The following is a 15621-nucleotide window of genomic DNA, read 5'->3' as shown; positions in this document are numbered from 1 at the left end:
GCATGCTGCAGTCCACGGGGTCGCAAAGAGTCAGACATGACTTAGAGACTGAACAGCCACAACAAAGTTGGTCTTTTTTTTTTAATTGGTAGAAAATTGCTTTACAATTTTGTGTTGGTTTCTTCCATATGACAACGTGAATCAGTCATAATATCCCTTTCTTCCTAAGTCTCCCTTCCCAAACTTCCAGTTTTAAGTTCTGGAGATCTGATTTACAGCATGGTAATCACACGACTGAGTGACTAAACTGAACTGAACCAAACTGATATACTTGAAAGGAGCTCAGAAAGTAGATCTTGAATGTCCCCACCACAAGAAAGAAATGGTAGTTGTGGTATGGGATAGAGATGTGAGCTAAAGCTGTGGTAATCATCATTTGGCAGTGTGTCTGTATTAAATCAACATGCTGCACACCTTCTGCAATGTCATATATCATTTATTATCTCAGTAAGGCTGGGAGAGAATATTTTAAAACTGACAAAAAAGAAAAATCTATTAAAGGGCTTGTGTCTGGAATATATGAAGAACTCTCACAACTCAAGAAGAACAAAACACTTTTTTGAAAAATGGACCAAAGATATGAATAGACACTTCAGCAAAGAAAACGTGAGCCCAAGAAAATTCATTAGGGGAAGGCAAATTGAAACTACAGTGACATCTACTTCACATCCACTAAAATAGCTAAATGTAAAGTCTGAAATATCAAGGCTTCCCTGCCCTCCACTTCCCTGCTACCAAAAATGTAGAACAAAATTTGATGGTTTCTTATAGAGTCAAAACAATTGGCATACAATGCCACAGTCCTAAGTATTTATTCAAGAGAAATGAAAACATATGTTCACATAAAAACTTGTATAAGAGCATTTATAGCCGCTTTATTCATAATAACTCAAAACTGAAGACAACCCAAATGTCCCCAAATTGAGATTCATTCATACAGTGGAGACTCCTCAGCAGCAAAAGGAGCGGACTGCCGACACACAGAACATGTGGGTTAGTGTGAAGAGTGTTATGCAGAGGAATAGAAGCCAGACATGAAAGAGTGCAGGCGGTGTGAGTCTCTGTGCATGAAGTCTAGACGGGGCAGAACCGTTGTGATGGAAAGCAGACCCCTGGTTACCTGGGGTCGGGTCTGGGGAGGTGCATATTGGACGAGGGACTTGACTTCAGAGGGGCACAAGGGAACTTCCTGGGGTGAGGGAATCATCTCTATCATGGTTACGGTGATGAGTCACATGGATGTTTGTATTTTTCAAAACTCTTTGAATTGTTTGCTTAAAATTGGTCCATTTTATAATACAGAGATCATTCCTCAATAAAGCTGATTAAAACTATCCAGCAGCCTGAGACTACATTTAGTCATGAACTGAGTGATCAAGTGAGTGTGGCTCAGAGGCAGGGTGAGCATAGCCTCTCACAGAGGGTGTGCAGTTGTGCCTCAAAGGAGAGGCAGCATTGAGACGGGCCGAGAGGAGGAGGGGTCTGTGTCTGCAGCGGAGACGGCGGGAAGCTAGGCGTGGGGAGACTCAGTTTCTATCTATAACTCTGCTTTAATAAATAACTTTAATAAACTTGGTATTTTTTGCATTTTAATAGCTCCGGAGGGTTTATAAAGGACTTCTGTAGTCACTGCTCTGTGTCGCTTTGACCTTGGCTGAACCACCAGCTCTGTTTCCTCATCTGTGGAGTTGAGGTCCGCCTCATGTCTCTGGTGGCGCTCCTCATGAGTGTGTCAGAGGAAGGACTGGGGCGTGGAGAGGCCGTGACTGCATGTTGTGAGCAGCGGCAAGGTTCTTGTGGGCATGTCTGCGGTGGTCAAAGAGGGACCTCCACTGCCCCTCCTAGTCACTGACCTCTGTCTGCCTTGCCTCCTCCGCAGGCTTATACGCTCACTCTCCTCGCCCCAGCACCACCTGTTTCCCCGCGTCCTGCTTCTCTCCCAGCTGCTGGGGGCCAGCTTCTGCCTCCTCCTCCCCACTGAAAAAAGTTTCTTTTACCATCACCGTTGATTCCTTGCCTTGTGTCAAATCCGGTGACTTTATTTTTTTCAGTCCTTCTTTACCTTTTAACAGTGGCGAGTGCTCCCCCCTTAAGATGGTTCTCCTGACTTCCAAAAGAATGTCTTCTCTTCCCCTTCTTCTACTCCGAGCTTTCCTCGAATACACTTTACTGGCTTTACCCAGAATTCTGTCCTTGTTTTATACTAGAAATGTGTTATCCTTGGGTGATCACCTGTGCTTTTGTGATTTCAACTGATGCTAATAGCCCTTAAATTTCTTAACGTCTCTCCTGAGCACCTGGTGTTTTTGGAATCTGGACATTTCTAACCATGGGCATCTGGGTATTCCAGAGCACCTCTGAATTTCATGGCAGAACTGTTAAGAACACCACTCTGAGAGCCCATCTGCCTGAATTTGACTCCGGACTCCACCACTAGTAGCTATGAGCCTTACCCACTCCCCGCCTCAATTCCATCATCCCTTCAAAATAAAACAAGGCTGGAGAATGACGGCATACACGTCAGGTGGTATCTGATGATGAACAGTGTCGTCTGCTCCGTCAGTCTGTCTGCTCCGTCAGTCTGCCTGCTCCGTCAGTCTGTCAGCTGCTGCGCTTGTTGTCGAGACACAGCTTTTTGTTTCCCAGGTCTTCTCCCGGCTCTTAGGCTCTTCTTCGTATATCCCTGGCATATTCAGTCACATTCTCAGCCAGCCACTAGATTTCCCAGACCTGAGAGTCATCCAGGATTCCTTTTTTCCCGCAAATAGCTCATACCTGCTCCAATTCAAGCCCTCCTTACCTTTCACTTTTAGCAGTGTAAAAGTTATGCCAAATTATCTATTTCCATTCCTGTTCTCTTGCCCACCCTGTCCAACGTTCCCATCCTGCCTAGGGGCCGAGAATCTTTCTCAAACAAGTATAATTGTTATGTACCTGTACCTCCTTGCACAGGTTTGGATTGTTCAGGTTCTGTGACAGGGCCTCTGCAGCCACCTCGAGATGAGAGAGCATCAGGGAGAGACGAAGGACAGAGAAGAACGAGGGGGCTCGGGCACCCCTCCTGCCCATCCCTTCCTGCCCCCCTCCCACCTGGACACCAAACACAGCAGCTTTGCATTTTTCTCTTTTACTTATCTTTGTAGTCCTGCTGTCAGAAAACACCTCTGGCTTTCAGGATGAAGTCCAAGGTCTCACTAAGACACGAGAGGTGCTCTGTGAGCTGTTCCCGTTCCTGCCCTGACCGTAACGTGGGGCGCCAGATACTTAGCACCTTATGAGCCTGTGTGCTGCTCTGTTGACTGCACCTGCAGGGCTCGGATTTCTCTGCTTCCTCTCATACTCTTCTCTCTTCCCACGTTACCTTTCCCATTGCCTGATTTACTTGGCTATCTTCAGAATGGTCCTGAAGATTCAGCGCAGGCATCATCTCCAGAAATGATTTCCTGTCCCCACTTCAGGTGTGATCAGACACCCTCATCTTTGTCCCCATTTCTGCCCATGCATCTCTCCATCACCAGTGACAGGAGCACTTGTATACAAGTATATCCTCCTTGACCAGACTGTGCCCTCCAAGAGGGCAAGGCAGAGGTCTTGTGGCTTTTGCTAGTAGCTATATCCCCAGCAGATAACTTGTTCATCCCTGACATGTAGTCAGTTCTTGGTAAATGATTGAGTTACTGTCTGTCTCAGTAACTTGACGGTGCAAACCTCTTGGCATTTTTTTAAACAGGTCCTGCTGTTCTTGCTGGATTAATCTCTTGGCCTAATGCTCCCCGCTCTGTGGACTTGTACTAGCTTTGCCTCGTAAGCTCTGGATACTTCCCTGACGGCTCTGTGCCTTTCTGTATGCTTCTGCACCTTTCAGAATGGCTCTCCCTTCCCCTTTACGTTTCCCCACAGGCAAACCCCTTAACCTTCAAGGGCGCCGTCAAGATAGATTTCCTCTGGGAGACGTACCTAGCCTTCAGCTTTACTCCTGCAGCACTCTCTCAGACCCATGGCGTTCTCTGATTCCAGTATTGTAGACATTTTCCCCCTTACTCCATTAGACGTCTCTCTACTCATTTTCTAAGTCTGATTAGCTTCCATTGGCTTCTCACTCCATATAGAAAGGTCCAGGACTTTTGAGGTGCCATAAGTGGCCCTTCACAGTCTGTCTTTAAACTGTCTTATCTCCTGCCACCAACTGGGCACCTGAATGACAGCCCTTTGCAGCAGCCAGTGGTTTTCGGAGCACATTCCAGGTTGGACTCATCATGCGTGTTTATGTGCTTCTTTCTTTTATGAAATGCTGACTGTTGGCAGGGACTCTGTTTTCTTCAGGATAGTGTGTTCTTTTTTATTAGTTTTTTAAATGTGTAATATTTCAGGCATACACCAAAAAAACAGAGTAACGTAGAAGTCCCCTAGATATGTTGTTGTTGTCTAGTTACTAAGCTGTGTCCAACTCTTTGTGACCTCATGGACTGTAGTGCACCAGGCTTCCCTGTCTTTCACTGTCTCCCTGAGTTTGCTCAAACTCATGTCTAGTGAGTTGGTGATGTTATCCAACCATCTTTTCCTTCGTGGCCCTCTTCTCCTCCTGCCCTCAATCTTTCCCAGCATCAAGGTCTTTTCCAATAAATTAGTTCTTTGCATCAGGTGGCCAAAGTATTATGTGTATTGTATGTATATATGTAGTATAACCAAAATATATATATATATATATAGTATGTATATATCTACTATAACTGAAAGAATATTTGAGAGACAGAGTGTGCTGAACCTCTCATTTCTTCCTCCCTGATCTCATTTCTTTCCTTTCTCAGAGAATGATTACTATCCTAAATGTCATGTTTATCATTTCCATGTGTGTTTTATTACTTCAAAAGTTTTATCTGTAGAAGATATATAATGTTGATTTGCATGTAAAGACACTGAATAAATAATAATGCCTTGTTCACATTCTCTACCAGGGTCCTTGCTCATTGAACAACATTGTTTTTTTGAGATTTATCCCATTTAGATAACCTTTAATTGTTATATAGTGTGCTATTATATGACTATCCCAGTTTATTTATCCATTGTATTCGTGACCAGAGTTTTTATTGCTTTTAGTTTTTCACCATTAAACAAATTTATAATGAACATGCTTGTACAACAAGGAAAATCCAGTCTTTTTCTAATTTAAATTAAGTATCACGTCAGCTATATTCTGAGTTTCAGTGCACTTGGGAGTCAGTTTCACTTATTTCCAGAATCAGAATTACCCCTTCCATACAGATATCATGTGTGATACTTATTCTCACTAGCATTTAACTGGGGCTGGTACTTTGAATGCAAAAGCTTTAAGCAAAAGTTACTTTTCTCAGCAATTTGCAAATCATGTCTTATATAAATTTAGGTCATTGTGCCCTAAAAATGCTAAATGGAAGACAAAATTAGAATTTTTTAAAAAAATTTAAGAAAACTTTGAGAGTTCTGGCTAAAAGAACTGAGAAAAAAGCCTATTAGATGGCAGAAGAATAATAGCCTGAGTAAGTGTGAATTCTGTTTCTCATTCGCGATAGAAAACTGAAGTGACCTCAGATCATCTGTTCCTACACCGACCTTCTTAAAAACAGCTGGGAGCAGTAGCTACAGGTTCTTGGGATGAACTATAGCAACACTGCAGGCCCGAAGCAGTCAAATTTTCCTTTGTGTCCAACTGAAAGAGCTTGTGTTTGAATTGCAGTTCCCTTCCTTGTTTTGTCTTCTACTAACAAGGAAAGCAGATTGTTAGTATTCTCTTTTAAAATAAACAAACTAGCCTTTCTTCTCTGAAGAAAACATTATCAAACCCTCTTTGCTTTGATTCCCAGGACTCATTTCATAAATGTCTTCAATTGATGATAAAAGCTACCATAGGTTACCTCTTTTGTCCTTCTCTAAAGGGTACACTCTTAGAACACTGACTGAGAAAATCCCAGGTTTGTTGAACCCATGAACAGTTCTGGTGTTGTGTAAACATAAAATGCGCTGCTGTACTTCCATTTGCCCCCTTTCCTCTTACTAATACCAGAAAGCTCATTTTTTCCAGGTATGTTTACTGCTTTAGCTTTCTGTTCAGGCACCCAGTTGATGCCCCTTTGAGTCTTGCCATGCCAGATACTAGAATCAACCACCAAAGACCATTCCATCTCAAAAAATTTCTAAAACTCCATTTATTTCAGAAAATTCGCTGAGTAGTACAACTTCACTTTCACTTTTCACTTTCATGCATTGGAGAAGGAAATGGCAACCCACTCCAGTGTTCTTGCCTGGAGAATCCCAGGGACAGGGGAGCCTGGTGGGCTGCCGTCTGTGGGGTCGCACAGAGTCAGACACAACTGAAGTGACTTAGCAGCAGCAGCAGCAGTATATTTAGTTATGTAATATAATGGCCTTGAAGGCCTTAGAATGTGGCCTTGAAGCCGTGTGCAGAGCTGGCGTGCCTGGGTGTATGTCTGCTTCTGCAGCCAAAAGTGTCCTGAGCAGAAGCCTGCTTTTGTACATAGCTCTGTGATTTCAGAGGGGTGCCAAGGTGGCACTAGTGGTAAAGAGCCCGCCTGCCAATGCAGGAGACATAAGAGACATGGGTTTGGTCCCTGGGTCAGGAAAGTCCCCTGGAGGAGGAAATGGCAACCCATTCCAATATTCTTGCCTAGAGAATCCCGTGGTTAGAGGGAGCTGGCAAGCTATAGTCCATAGGGTTGCAAAGAGTCATACACGACTGAAGTGAGTTAACATAACAACATACTAACTAATCAGATGAATCTTACTAATTTCCCCCTTTTATGCATTTCCTTGTGAATATGCTTTATACACTATTTCAACATATTTTTATCTCTTAATTTTCATTGCCTGAAAAATAATTTGTATTTTTAAGAATATATACACCTTGCAGTTCAGTAATATGTTCAATTATTCTTTTACTCAGCAGTTTTACTTTATCCTATAGTCAGTCTCATCTCAGGTATGCTAAAAATTATGTATAGGAGTGTTCACTGCAGTGCTGTTTATGACACAAAAAATTGTAAACATTGCAATGATACTTTTCTAATGGATTAGTCAAAATGTGGTTTATACATATGCTTGGATATCAGTTAACTAAGTCAATATATGTTTTATTGAACAAATCAAAGATTGTATTATTAAGTGGGAAAAGTGCAAGGTACAGAGCAATACCTATTTTGTGAATTAAGAAGCATGGATGTATATGTACAGTATTCATTCCTATACATGCTTTGATGAATATAACATTTCTGGAATCATAGACAATAAACTACTAACATTTGTTACCAGTGAGTCATGGGAGTGAATGTGGGGGAAAAGCATGATGTTTACTTTTAACCTGGAAAAAGAAAAAAAAGGCAAAGCTAAAACTCAAATAAAGAAGACCCATAAAAATAAAACGACAGAAACAGTGCACAAACCCTTACAGACTGAGTCTTCTTCCTGCTTCTTTACACATTTCCACTTCCCTCTTCTCACTGTCCCCTGTTTTGCCTCTGTGCTTTGCCTTCTGTTTGGAAATGCCTTCTCTCTCTTCTTGCATGGATGTTTTTTCCTCTTCAAGACTTTATGTAAAGTCTAACCCCTTCATGAAACTTTACTGGACTATTCCATTTCACAGAAATCTCTCTTCATCAACATATGCTTGATCAGTGTTACATGATTTCACACTTATTCACCCAGTGATTATTTCACAGATTTTCCTGAAGTATTTGAATATGAATCTAGAGAATATTCTCGGCTCTGTTAAATTTGCTTTGTGCACGTCCAGCATTACCCATAAGTGTTAAGAAACTTTTTCATTTTTTAACATTTTTATGTTAGTTAATACTTAATCTGGAAAGAATACTTAGTAGTCTTGTTTTCAATAATTATCCCATTTAAAGCTTCAGAAATAATTAGATATTTTTCTAAATTGATATTCAGATCAATATTCTATTTAGAAAGATACCGCTAAGAAATACTAGAGTAATGTTTCAGGCCTTAGAAAAGATACTACAGAGGGTGATGGGAGGGGGGTTCAGGGTTGGGAACTCATGTACACCTGTGGTGGAGTCATGTCAATGTATGGCAAAACCAATACAGTATTGTAAAGTAAGAAAATAAAATTTAAATAAAGTGAAAAAAAAAAGATATTACAAGCCATACTTATATGGAAAAGTACATGGAATCAGAATTGTCTTTATTTTTAACCCGTTGTCTAGCCCAAAGAGGAATTCTTTTTTCATTAGAGATAGTAGATATAATATTAGGATCATATACTTATATATATTTGAAACTCTGTTATTTGGCATATACACATTTATGATTGTTACAGCTTCTTGGTAAATTCATCACTATAAAATTTCTCTCTTTATCTCTAGTAATAATCTTATCCTTAAACCTACTTTGTCTAATATTAATATAGCCACTCTACCTTTCTTACGATTATTGTTTGTATTAAACAATATCTCTTTTGAATCATTTTACTGTTCACTTATCTGTATCTTCAAATTTACAAGTATGGCTCTTATACATAGCATGTTTTGGGGTTTAGTTTTTTTACCTAGTCTGACAATCTCTTATCATTTAACCAGAGGGTTTAATCCATTTATATTTAATGTAAATTTGTTTTATACTTGAAAATCACTCACTTAGTTCTGTTAGGATCCATCTTAGAATAATCTTTACTCTTGGTTAGAATACTACTCCTAAAACATCATCTTTCCAAGAATTCAGCTGAGTGTTATCCATTCTGACAGGTTGGAACTTCAGCATACCTCCAGTCTTCTGTGGTTTCCAAAATCTCTGTTTGGTTTGTGCCTCCTGAATGGTGGTTTACTGTCATATCTTGTGAGGTCTGTCTTTGCACAGCACAGCATATAATTTAGCCAGACACTCAAGAATTGACACTGAAGCAGGTCTTGGACCTCCCTCTTGCAGTTCCCTGCAGTCTAACAATCTACTCTGCAAATTCCAGCTGCCACAGAAGCCGCGGATTCATATCTGTCTTCTCAGTACAGTACTCTGGTGCACTGCTTGGGCCCCAGCTTTCTGAGCCACAGTCTTAAAATGTTCCTCTGGCTAGAAACTCACTTTCTAGGTAATGAATCACATGGGCCCCCAAAAGGCTCCCCTAGTGGCTCAGATGGTAAAGAACTACCTGCAGTGCAGGAGACCTGGGTTCAATCCGTGTGTCAGTAAGATCCCCTGGATAACGGAATGGCTACCCTCTGCAGTATTCTTGCCTAGAGAATCCCATAGGCAGAGGAGCCAGGTGGGCTGCAGTCCATTGGATCCTAAAGAGTCAGACACAGCTGAGCGATTAACACAACACTGTGGATCTCTCTTATTTTAGGGATCATAATCCTGTATTCAGATGTTGTTGAGCATCTGAAAGCAGTTATTTCGTATATTTTGTTCAGTTTTTAGTTGTTTACACAGGCAAGTTATCCAGTACCAGTTAATCCATCATGGCCAGAAGCAAAATCTTATAATACAATATTGAAAGTCAGTCTTTTTTAGAAATAAGAATATAAAGCCATAATATAGAATCATGGACTCTATGTTATGCTAGAGAAATAATCTGATACACTTATTTGAAAGATGAGAAGACTGAGATACAGCAAGCTCAAGTGATTTGTAACAGAGTATACAGTCTGAGTTACTCCTAAAGTCAGTTCATGTCCCAGGTTTTCTAAATTTCTGTCCACTGTTCTTTCCATGATAGTAATCTTCTGAAAGTTTCTCTTGTACTTGAAATACAGTCTTAAACTGGCAAACTTTTATTTTTTAGAGCCCTTAGAATTTAAGCATTCTTTTCACTTTATCATTTATTATATCAATAGTATTGTTAATCTTGCTATTCACACAGGCATGAAAAAATAATCATTTACAAGTATATTTTGAAATAATTGACATTCTGTGTAGTTATATAATTCCATATAAAACCTATGAAAGGAGACACTTAGTTCTTTTAATATAATTGGGCTTTTGTTTGTTTTTTCAGCTTGTTTTCCTTGCTGTCAAAAAAACACAACAAAGTTCTGGAACAAGCCACACAGTCCTTGAGAGGTTCACTGAGTTCCAATGATGTTCCTCTACCAGATTATGTAAGTAGTTACCTTACTTGTCAATAAAAAATTTTTCCTTTCGTTGCTAAATTAAAAAATAACGATTCCCCCTCTTCCTAAGTTCTGACTGTTCTTGGCCACTGAGAAACCTGTAATAGAAAATAAAGAAGAAACTTTTGAAATCAAGGGAAAAAGTTTTTTCAAAGGTTATTAACACGTGGTTGAAGAAAGTCAAACCTAAATCAATGATTGTTAATAATTAGAAATCTTATTACCTTAGTCAGTAAGGCCACCCAAACTAACTACAGAGAAACGAAAGGAGGAATTTTATAAGAAGTATGCAAAGGTTTCTCACTAAACTCAAGGGGAAGATATAGACCTGGATTTCAGAGAACAAGAACTTAAAATTGAAAAGCCATTGGATTCTTCGAAATAGCCTGTCTTTCTGGACATTTAGTTTTGTTATCTGCTTCTTTTTGCTTCAGATTTATTCTGCTGCTGCATCCCGTAGGCCCCTTTTCTATAGTTGCTGTCTGAAATAGCAGCCTTCACCCCTCCTCCCACCCACTTCCCTCCCAACCCTTAACGTGTTTTAATGCGAGTCATGCCTTTTGCTGACTGTTCAGAGTCCTCTAATTCTCATGTCCTGGGAGAGAGAGACTCTTACTGGCTCTGCTGGTGGTCTCGTTCAGGGTGTCTGCCCTGGTCTCGTAGTCATGGTCAGCAGAGAGCAGCAGTAACATGTGGCATTTGTTCCCCCTTCTTTAAAGATGAAGAGGTTATTACCACCTGACCTCAGAGGATGATAACAGAATAGAATAGACACAGCCCAGGGAAGAGCAATGTGGAATAAGAGGGGAACCCGCTGTGTGGGTTCCTTTAGGACAGCGGCATTGTCCGTGACACTTCTCATATTGTGGAGCATGCTTAGATGAGGATACGAAAAACTTTCATGTCACAAGTCACAGAGATAGTTCATCCAGTTCTAATAAGAACCTCCCTATTTGTTTATCTGGGGACAACTTAAAGTCGATATTCAGAAACTTGAGCAGAGAATTTTTGTATTCTGAGTTTGAAGTGGTGATGTGTACCAGACAGCCAGAGAGTTGTTTTGCTTGTTTCCTGCTGTGGTTTGTTTCATTTCTAAATGGTTGTGCTGATACGAGACTGTGGGAACAGCACCCAGTCCGGATATCAGACACTGATAAACAGAGATAGCTATGTGCAGCCACAACCTGACTGGCGCTGTTTTTCTTCTCTTATATTTATTTATTTAGTGTGTGTGTGAGAAAGATGTTATGATCTGTCATCCCATTAAGGTATTAGTACTTCTCTCTTACCAAAAAAAAAAAACTATCTTTTAAAATTTTCCTGCCAGCTGAATATTCTCATCTTTTTGAAAAAATGAGCATTATGGCTGATTTAATTCTTTCCTTGTCATAACTTGTTCTAAGAAAAGTAATTCTTTATACTTGCTCCTTGGAATCCACATTTGGGGCCAGAGTGGCAATAGGGTTATGTTTATTAAGAATATGAATTTTTTTCACCTGTAGATGTTTTGTCATTTTTATACACGTATAATTTGATTTATATAGTATTCCTGTTGTTTCATTCCACACAAAATGTGTTGAATGTGTATGCTGAGGTTGCCTTAGTAGTATTCTCCTTTAATCAGAGGCCTGAAAATTGATAATTTTCTTTGAGAAAATGGGTCATATTTAATAGCATTTGCCAGTTATGGAGGTAATTATGCAGCGAAAGCACAAGCTGAACTCGTAATGGATATATGAAGTCTGCTATTGAACTGTACAGTTTTGAGAGTCCTTGTTTTCCTCTAGCATGAAATTTTCATTAAGTGTTAATAAAAAGGAACTTCTTGAAGCATCTGCTTTCTAGAAATACAAGGAAAATTCCATATGAAGCTGTCATTGACAGTCTTATTTTAACATTTATATGTATGAGACTTTGCAAATCACAGTGTTTTTCAAATAGGTTTATGAACTTGAATTTTGCTGCCTTTCCCTAGAGCTAAGTGAAGAGGGTGGGTAACACTGATTCAGTCGTAGTATCGATGATTGTGAATCACTCACCCTGCCACTAGGCTGAAAGATGACTAAAGAAAACAGTAGCAACCTCAAAAGTAAGTGCTTTGGTAGTTCTTCTTGGTGACAACTCTTGTTTTATTGGTCATTCTTATTGCTCAAAACACTATGTATGAGAGCGTGAACTTTTGAAACCATGTTCTCATTATCGTTCTCTTTTAACTTGGCCATTAATTGGACGAATAAAGTATGTTCCCTTTTTCTTCCCCAGAAATTTCACTTGTTAAGTGTCTTTGCCAACAACCACATAAAATTCTGTGTCCTCAACGAATGCATTAGAACATTTGTTTGTAAAAGACGGAAAAGGAAAATGAAAGGGCCTTAATGCAGCAGTGAATTCCCAGATGTATACTTTCTACACCAGGACTGAGAGAACTGTATTAGCAGAGAGTTTGAATACGTGCATAAAAATAAGGATTTGTTTTTCTTCTCACTGTAGCACATAGAGTACTTTCAGACTACCTAGAGATTTCTGAGTTTATTAAGGAAAGTTTATTGTCATTATACTGTATAATTCACCAGTCAATTGAGTAACAGCATAGAAAACAAATAGCATGTTATGAAAACATTAATATTAGTACTTTAGTACAACCATTTTGTCTGAACCTCTCAGGGGAAACCTGAAACCTTCAGCCAGCTTCTAGATAATGAGGAAATGCCCTGACTGCTTAAGGGAAAATAAAACAAAAATTGCAGTTGAGCTCTCCATGGGGAGAGAGAATGCTCACTACAGTGATAGCTGGTCAGAGAGTGATTGAGGCATCTAGGAAGGCTAGTGAAGTTCAGTTGACTTGGCTGAGTTTTGGTGTCTTTATATCAGAGTTTCATAAAATTTAATTCAGCAACTAAAAAGACATGAGAGAATTATTAGAGAAGAATCTTTCAACACTATTTTCATAAGAATTAACCCCTAGGGACTTCTCTGGCAATCCAGTGGTTAAGACTCTGCACTAACACTGCTGGGGGTACAGGTTCCATCCCCAGTCAGGGAACTAAGATCCAACTTGCTTCAAGGCTCAGCCAAAAAAGAAAAAAAGAATAAACCTCTAAAATAACTTTGGTCATATAAAACACAACCTGAATATAGGCGGTGAAACAAAAATAGTAAATGCATTGTAGCTGCTTTTGAAATGTAACTGGCTTTTAACTAGGACTGTTGTCACAATTACATGTAAACGTCGTTTCCCTGATTTCTAGTGATTATCTCAGCAACTAGTTGAGATGACTAATTTATCCTAGGTGGAATCTTAAGGAACCAAATTATATTGCCGTGTGATCATCAAAGAACTTTTTAACCTTTTCATAGGATCCACTTTCCGATCTCATTCCAATCATAAATGCAAAGGCACAAGCCAAAAAGACCCTGGCCAAAAATAGTAAGGAGCCAGGTCAGAAAAATCCCCAGATGTAGAAATAGTAACTAAGGGTTTATCATCAACTTGCTAAGCAAGTACAATCATCCCCCTCTTAGCCCCAGTTTTGCTTTCCGAGGTTTCATTTACCCATAGTCAACTGCAGTCCAAAAATATTAAATGGAGAATTCCAGAAGTAAGCAGTTGATAGTTTTACATTTCACACCATTCTGAGAAGCATGATGACATCTCTCAATGTCCAGCTCCATCCTGCCTGGGACATGAATCATCCCTTTGTCCAGCATATCCCGACCATTAGTCACATAGTAGCCATCCAGATTATCAGCTGCCTGTTGCAGGAGAGCAGTGCTTGTGTTTAAATAACCATTCTTTTGCTTAATGACTCTAAAGCACAAGAGTAGTGATGCTAGCAATTTGGGTATTCTCTTCTAGTACCTAATTCATGAATCAAACTTTATCATAAGCTGCACGTATAGGAAGAAACATAGTATACATTGTCTCTCAATGTCTGAGGGGGATTGGTTTTAAGAGCCCTCACATATACCAAGATCCAAGATGCTCATGTCCCTTATATAAAGTGGTATAGTACAGTCAGCCCTCCATATCCTCGGATTTACTCAACCACGGATAGAAATTTCTATCCAAGGCTGGTTAAATCCACAGAAGTAAAACCTGAAACTATGGAGAGCCGACCGTATTTATTGGAAAAAATCCATGATCCAATGCAGGATGGCCAGTGACTGCTGATGGTTCAGGGTTTCTTTCAGGGATGATAAAAATGTTTGAAAATTAGATTATGGTGATGGTCGCACAATTCTGAATGTACTAACAACTGTTAAATTGTACATTTAAATTAACAAAGTACATGCTTGTGAAGGCTTCCCAGGTGGCTCAGTGGTAAAAAATCTGCCTGCTGATACAGGAGATGCAGGTTCGATCCCTAGGTCGGGAAGATCCCCCAGAGGAGGAAATGGCAACCCACTCCAGTATTCTTGCCTAGGAAATCCCATGGACAGAGGAGCCTGGCGAGCTGCCCTCCATGGAGTCACAGAGAGGTGGCCACGACTGAGCGCCTGTGCACTCATATGCGCATGTGGTTGTGGATGTTATCTCAGTGAAGCCGTTTAAAAAAGTAGTGTTTGGAGCACTATGGGAAGAAAGGAACTGCTTGTTGAGGGTAATAACATATAGATAACAGCTTGGCTGACACTGTGATATGAGAGTGAATTTAGAAAAATTAACTTTATACTCTGAAAAAGTTAATATTTTCAAAAAGGGAAAATATGTTTCTTGAGCATGACTTGACTTTAGAAACTGCTAAAGTCAACTAGATAATGCAATTACACAAGTGTGTTCAGTCACTCAAGTGTCTTTGCAACCCCATGGGCTGTAGCCTGCCAGGTTCCTCTGTTCATGGAATTTTCCAGTTAAGAATATTGCGGTGGGTTGCCATTTCCTCCTCCAAAGAATCTTCCTGACCCAGGGATGGAAACTGCATCTCTTATGTCTCCTGCATTAGCAGGTGGATTCTTTACCGTTAGTGCCACCTGGGAAGCCATATTTTTCGGCTTGGTTTAACAGCAAAAATATGGAAATAAGGGGGAAAAAAATCTATCTTTAAGGAACTGATTAAAGTTTAAGTTTATCCAATGAAGTATTCTTCAGACATTTTTTAAAACAAATTCAATCCATATAGATTTATATGAAAAGATATCCATAACACTTTATTTGGTAGAAAAAAAACAGAAAACCATACTTTATAGTATATAGGTTATATGTACATGTATGATTGAAAGTATGCATTTAATTTTTCTGGAATAATGCCTAAGAAAATATTAAGTAATGGTTACCTATGGGGAGTTAGACTGAAAAGAAGGAAAAATAGAACTTATTACCTTATACTTTTCTTTTTAGATAAAGATCTTTACATTTTTGTCATGTTTATGACTTATTTGCCCCTCCCTTCTCTCCTTTTTCCCTCCCTCAGTCCTTTCTTTCTTTATTATTTCATATAATTTTAGACTTACAAAGGATTTTATTTTTTTTTAATTTTAATTGGAGGCTAATTACTTTATAATATTG

At 39.5% G+C, this 15621-nt stretch overlaps 1 protein-coding gene across 2 annotated transcripts in view; it reads left to right on the top strand.

The window, feature by feature from the left end:
• Positions 1–15621, top strand: part of DYM (dymeclin) — a 392231-nt gene that overhangs the window by 254505 nt on the left and 122105 nt on the right. For both annotated transcript variants that reach the window (XM_069568503.1, XM_069568504.1), the window contains exon 14: positions 10001–10103. In XM_069568503.1, coding sequence (XP_069424604.1) covers positions 10001–10103 — 103 coding nt within the window. The remainder of the gene's footprint in view (positions 1–10000; positions 10104–15621) is intronic.

Source organism: Ovis canadensis, chromosome 23 (genome assembly GCF_042477335.2).
Source record: "Ovis canadensis isolate MfBH-ARS-UI-01 breed Bighorn chromosome 23, ARS-UI_OviCan_v2, whole genome shotgun sequence".
Lineage (NCBI taxonomy): Eukaryota > Metazoa > Chordata > Mammalia > Artiodactyla > Bovidae > Ovis > Ovis canadensis.
This window is presented reverse-complemented; position numbering and strand designations above follow the sequence as displayed.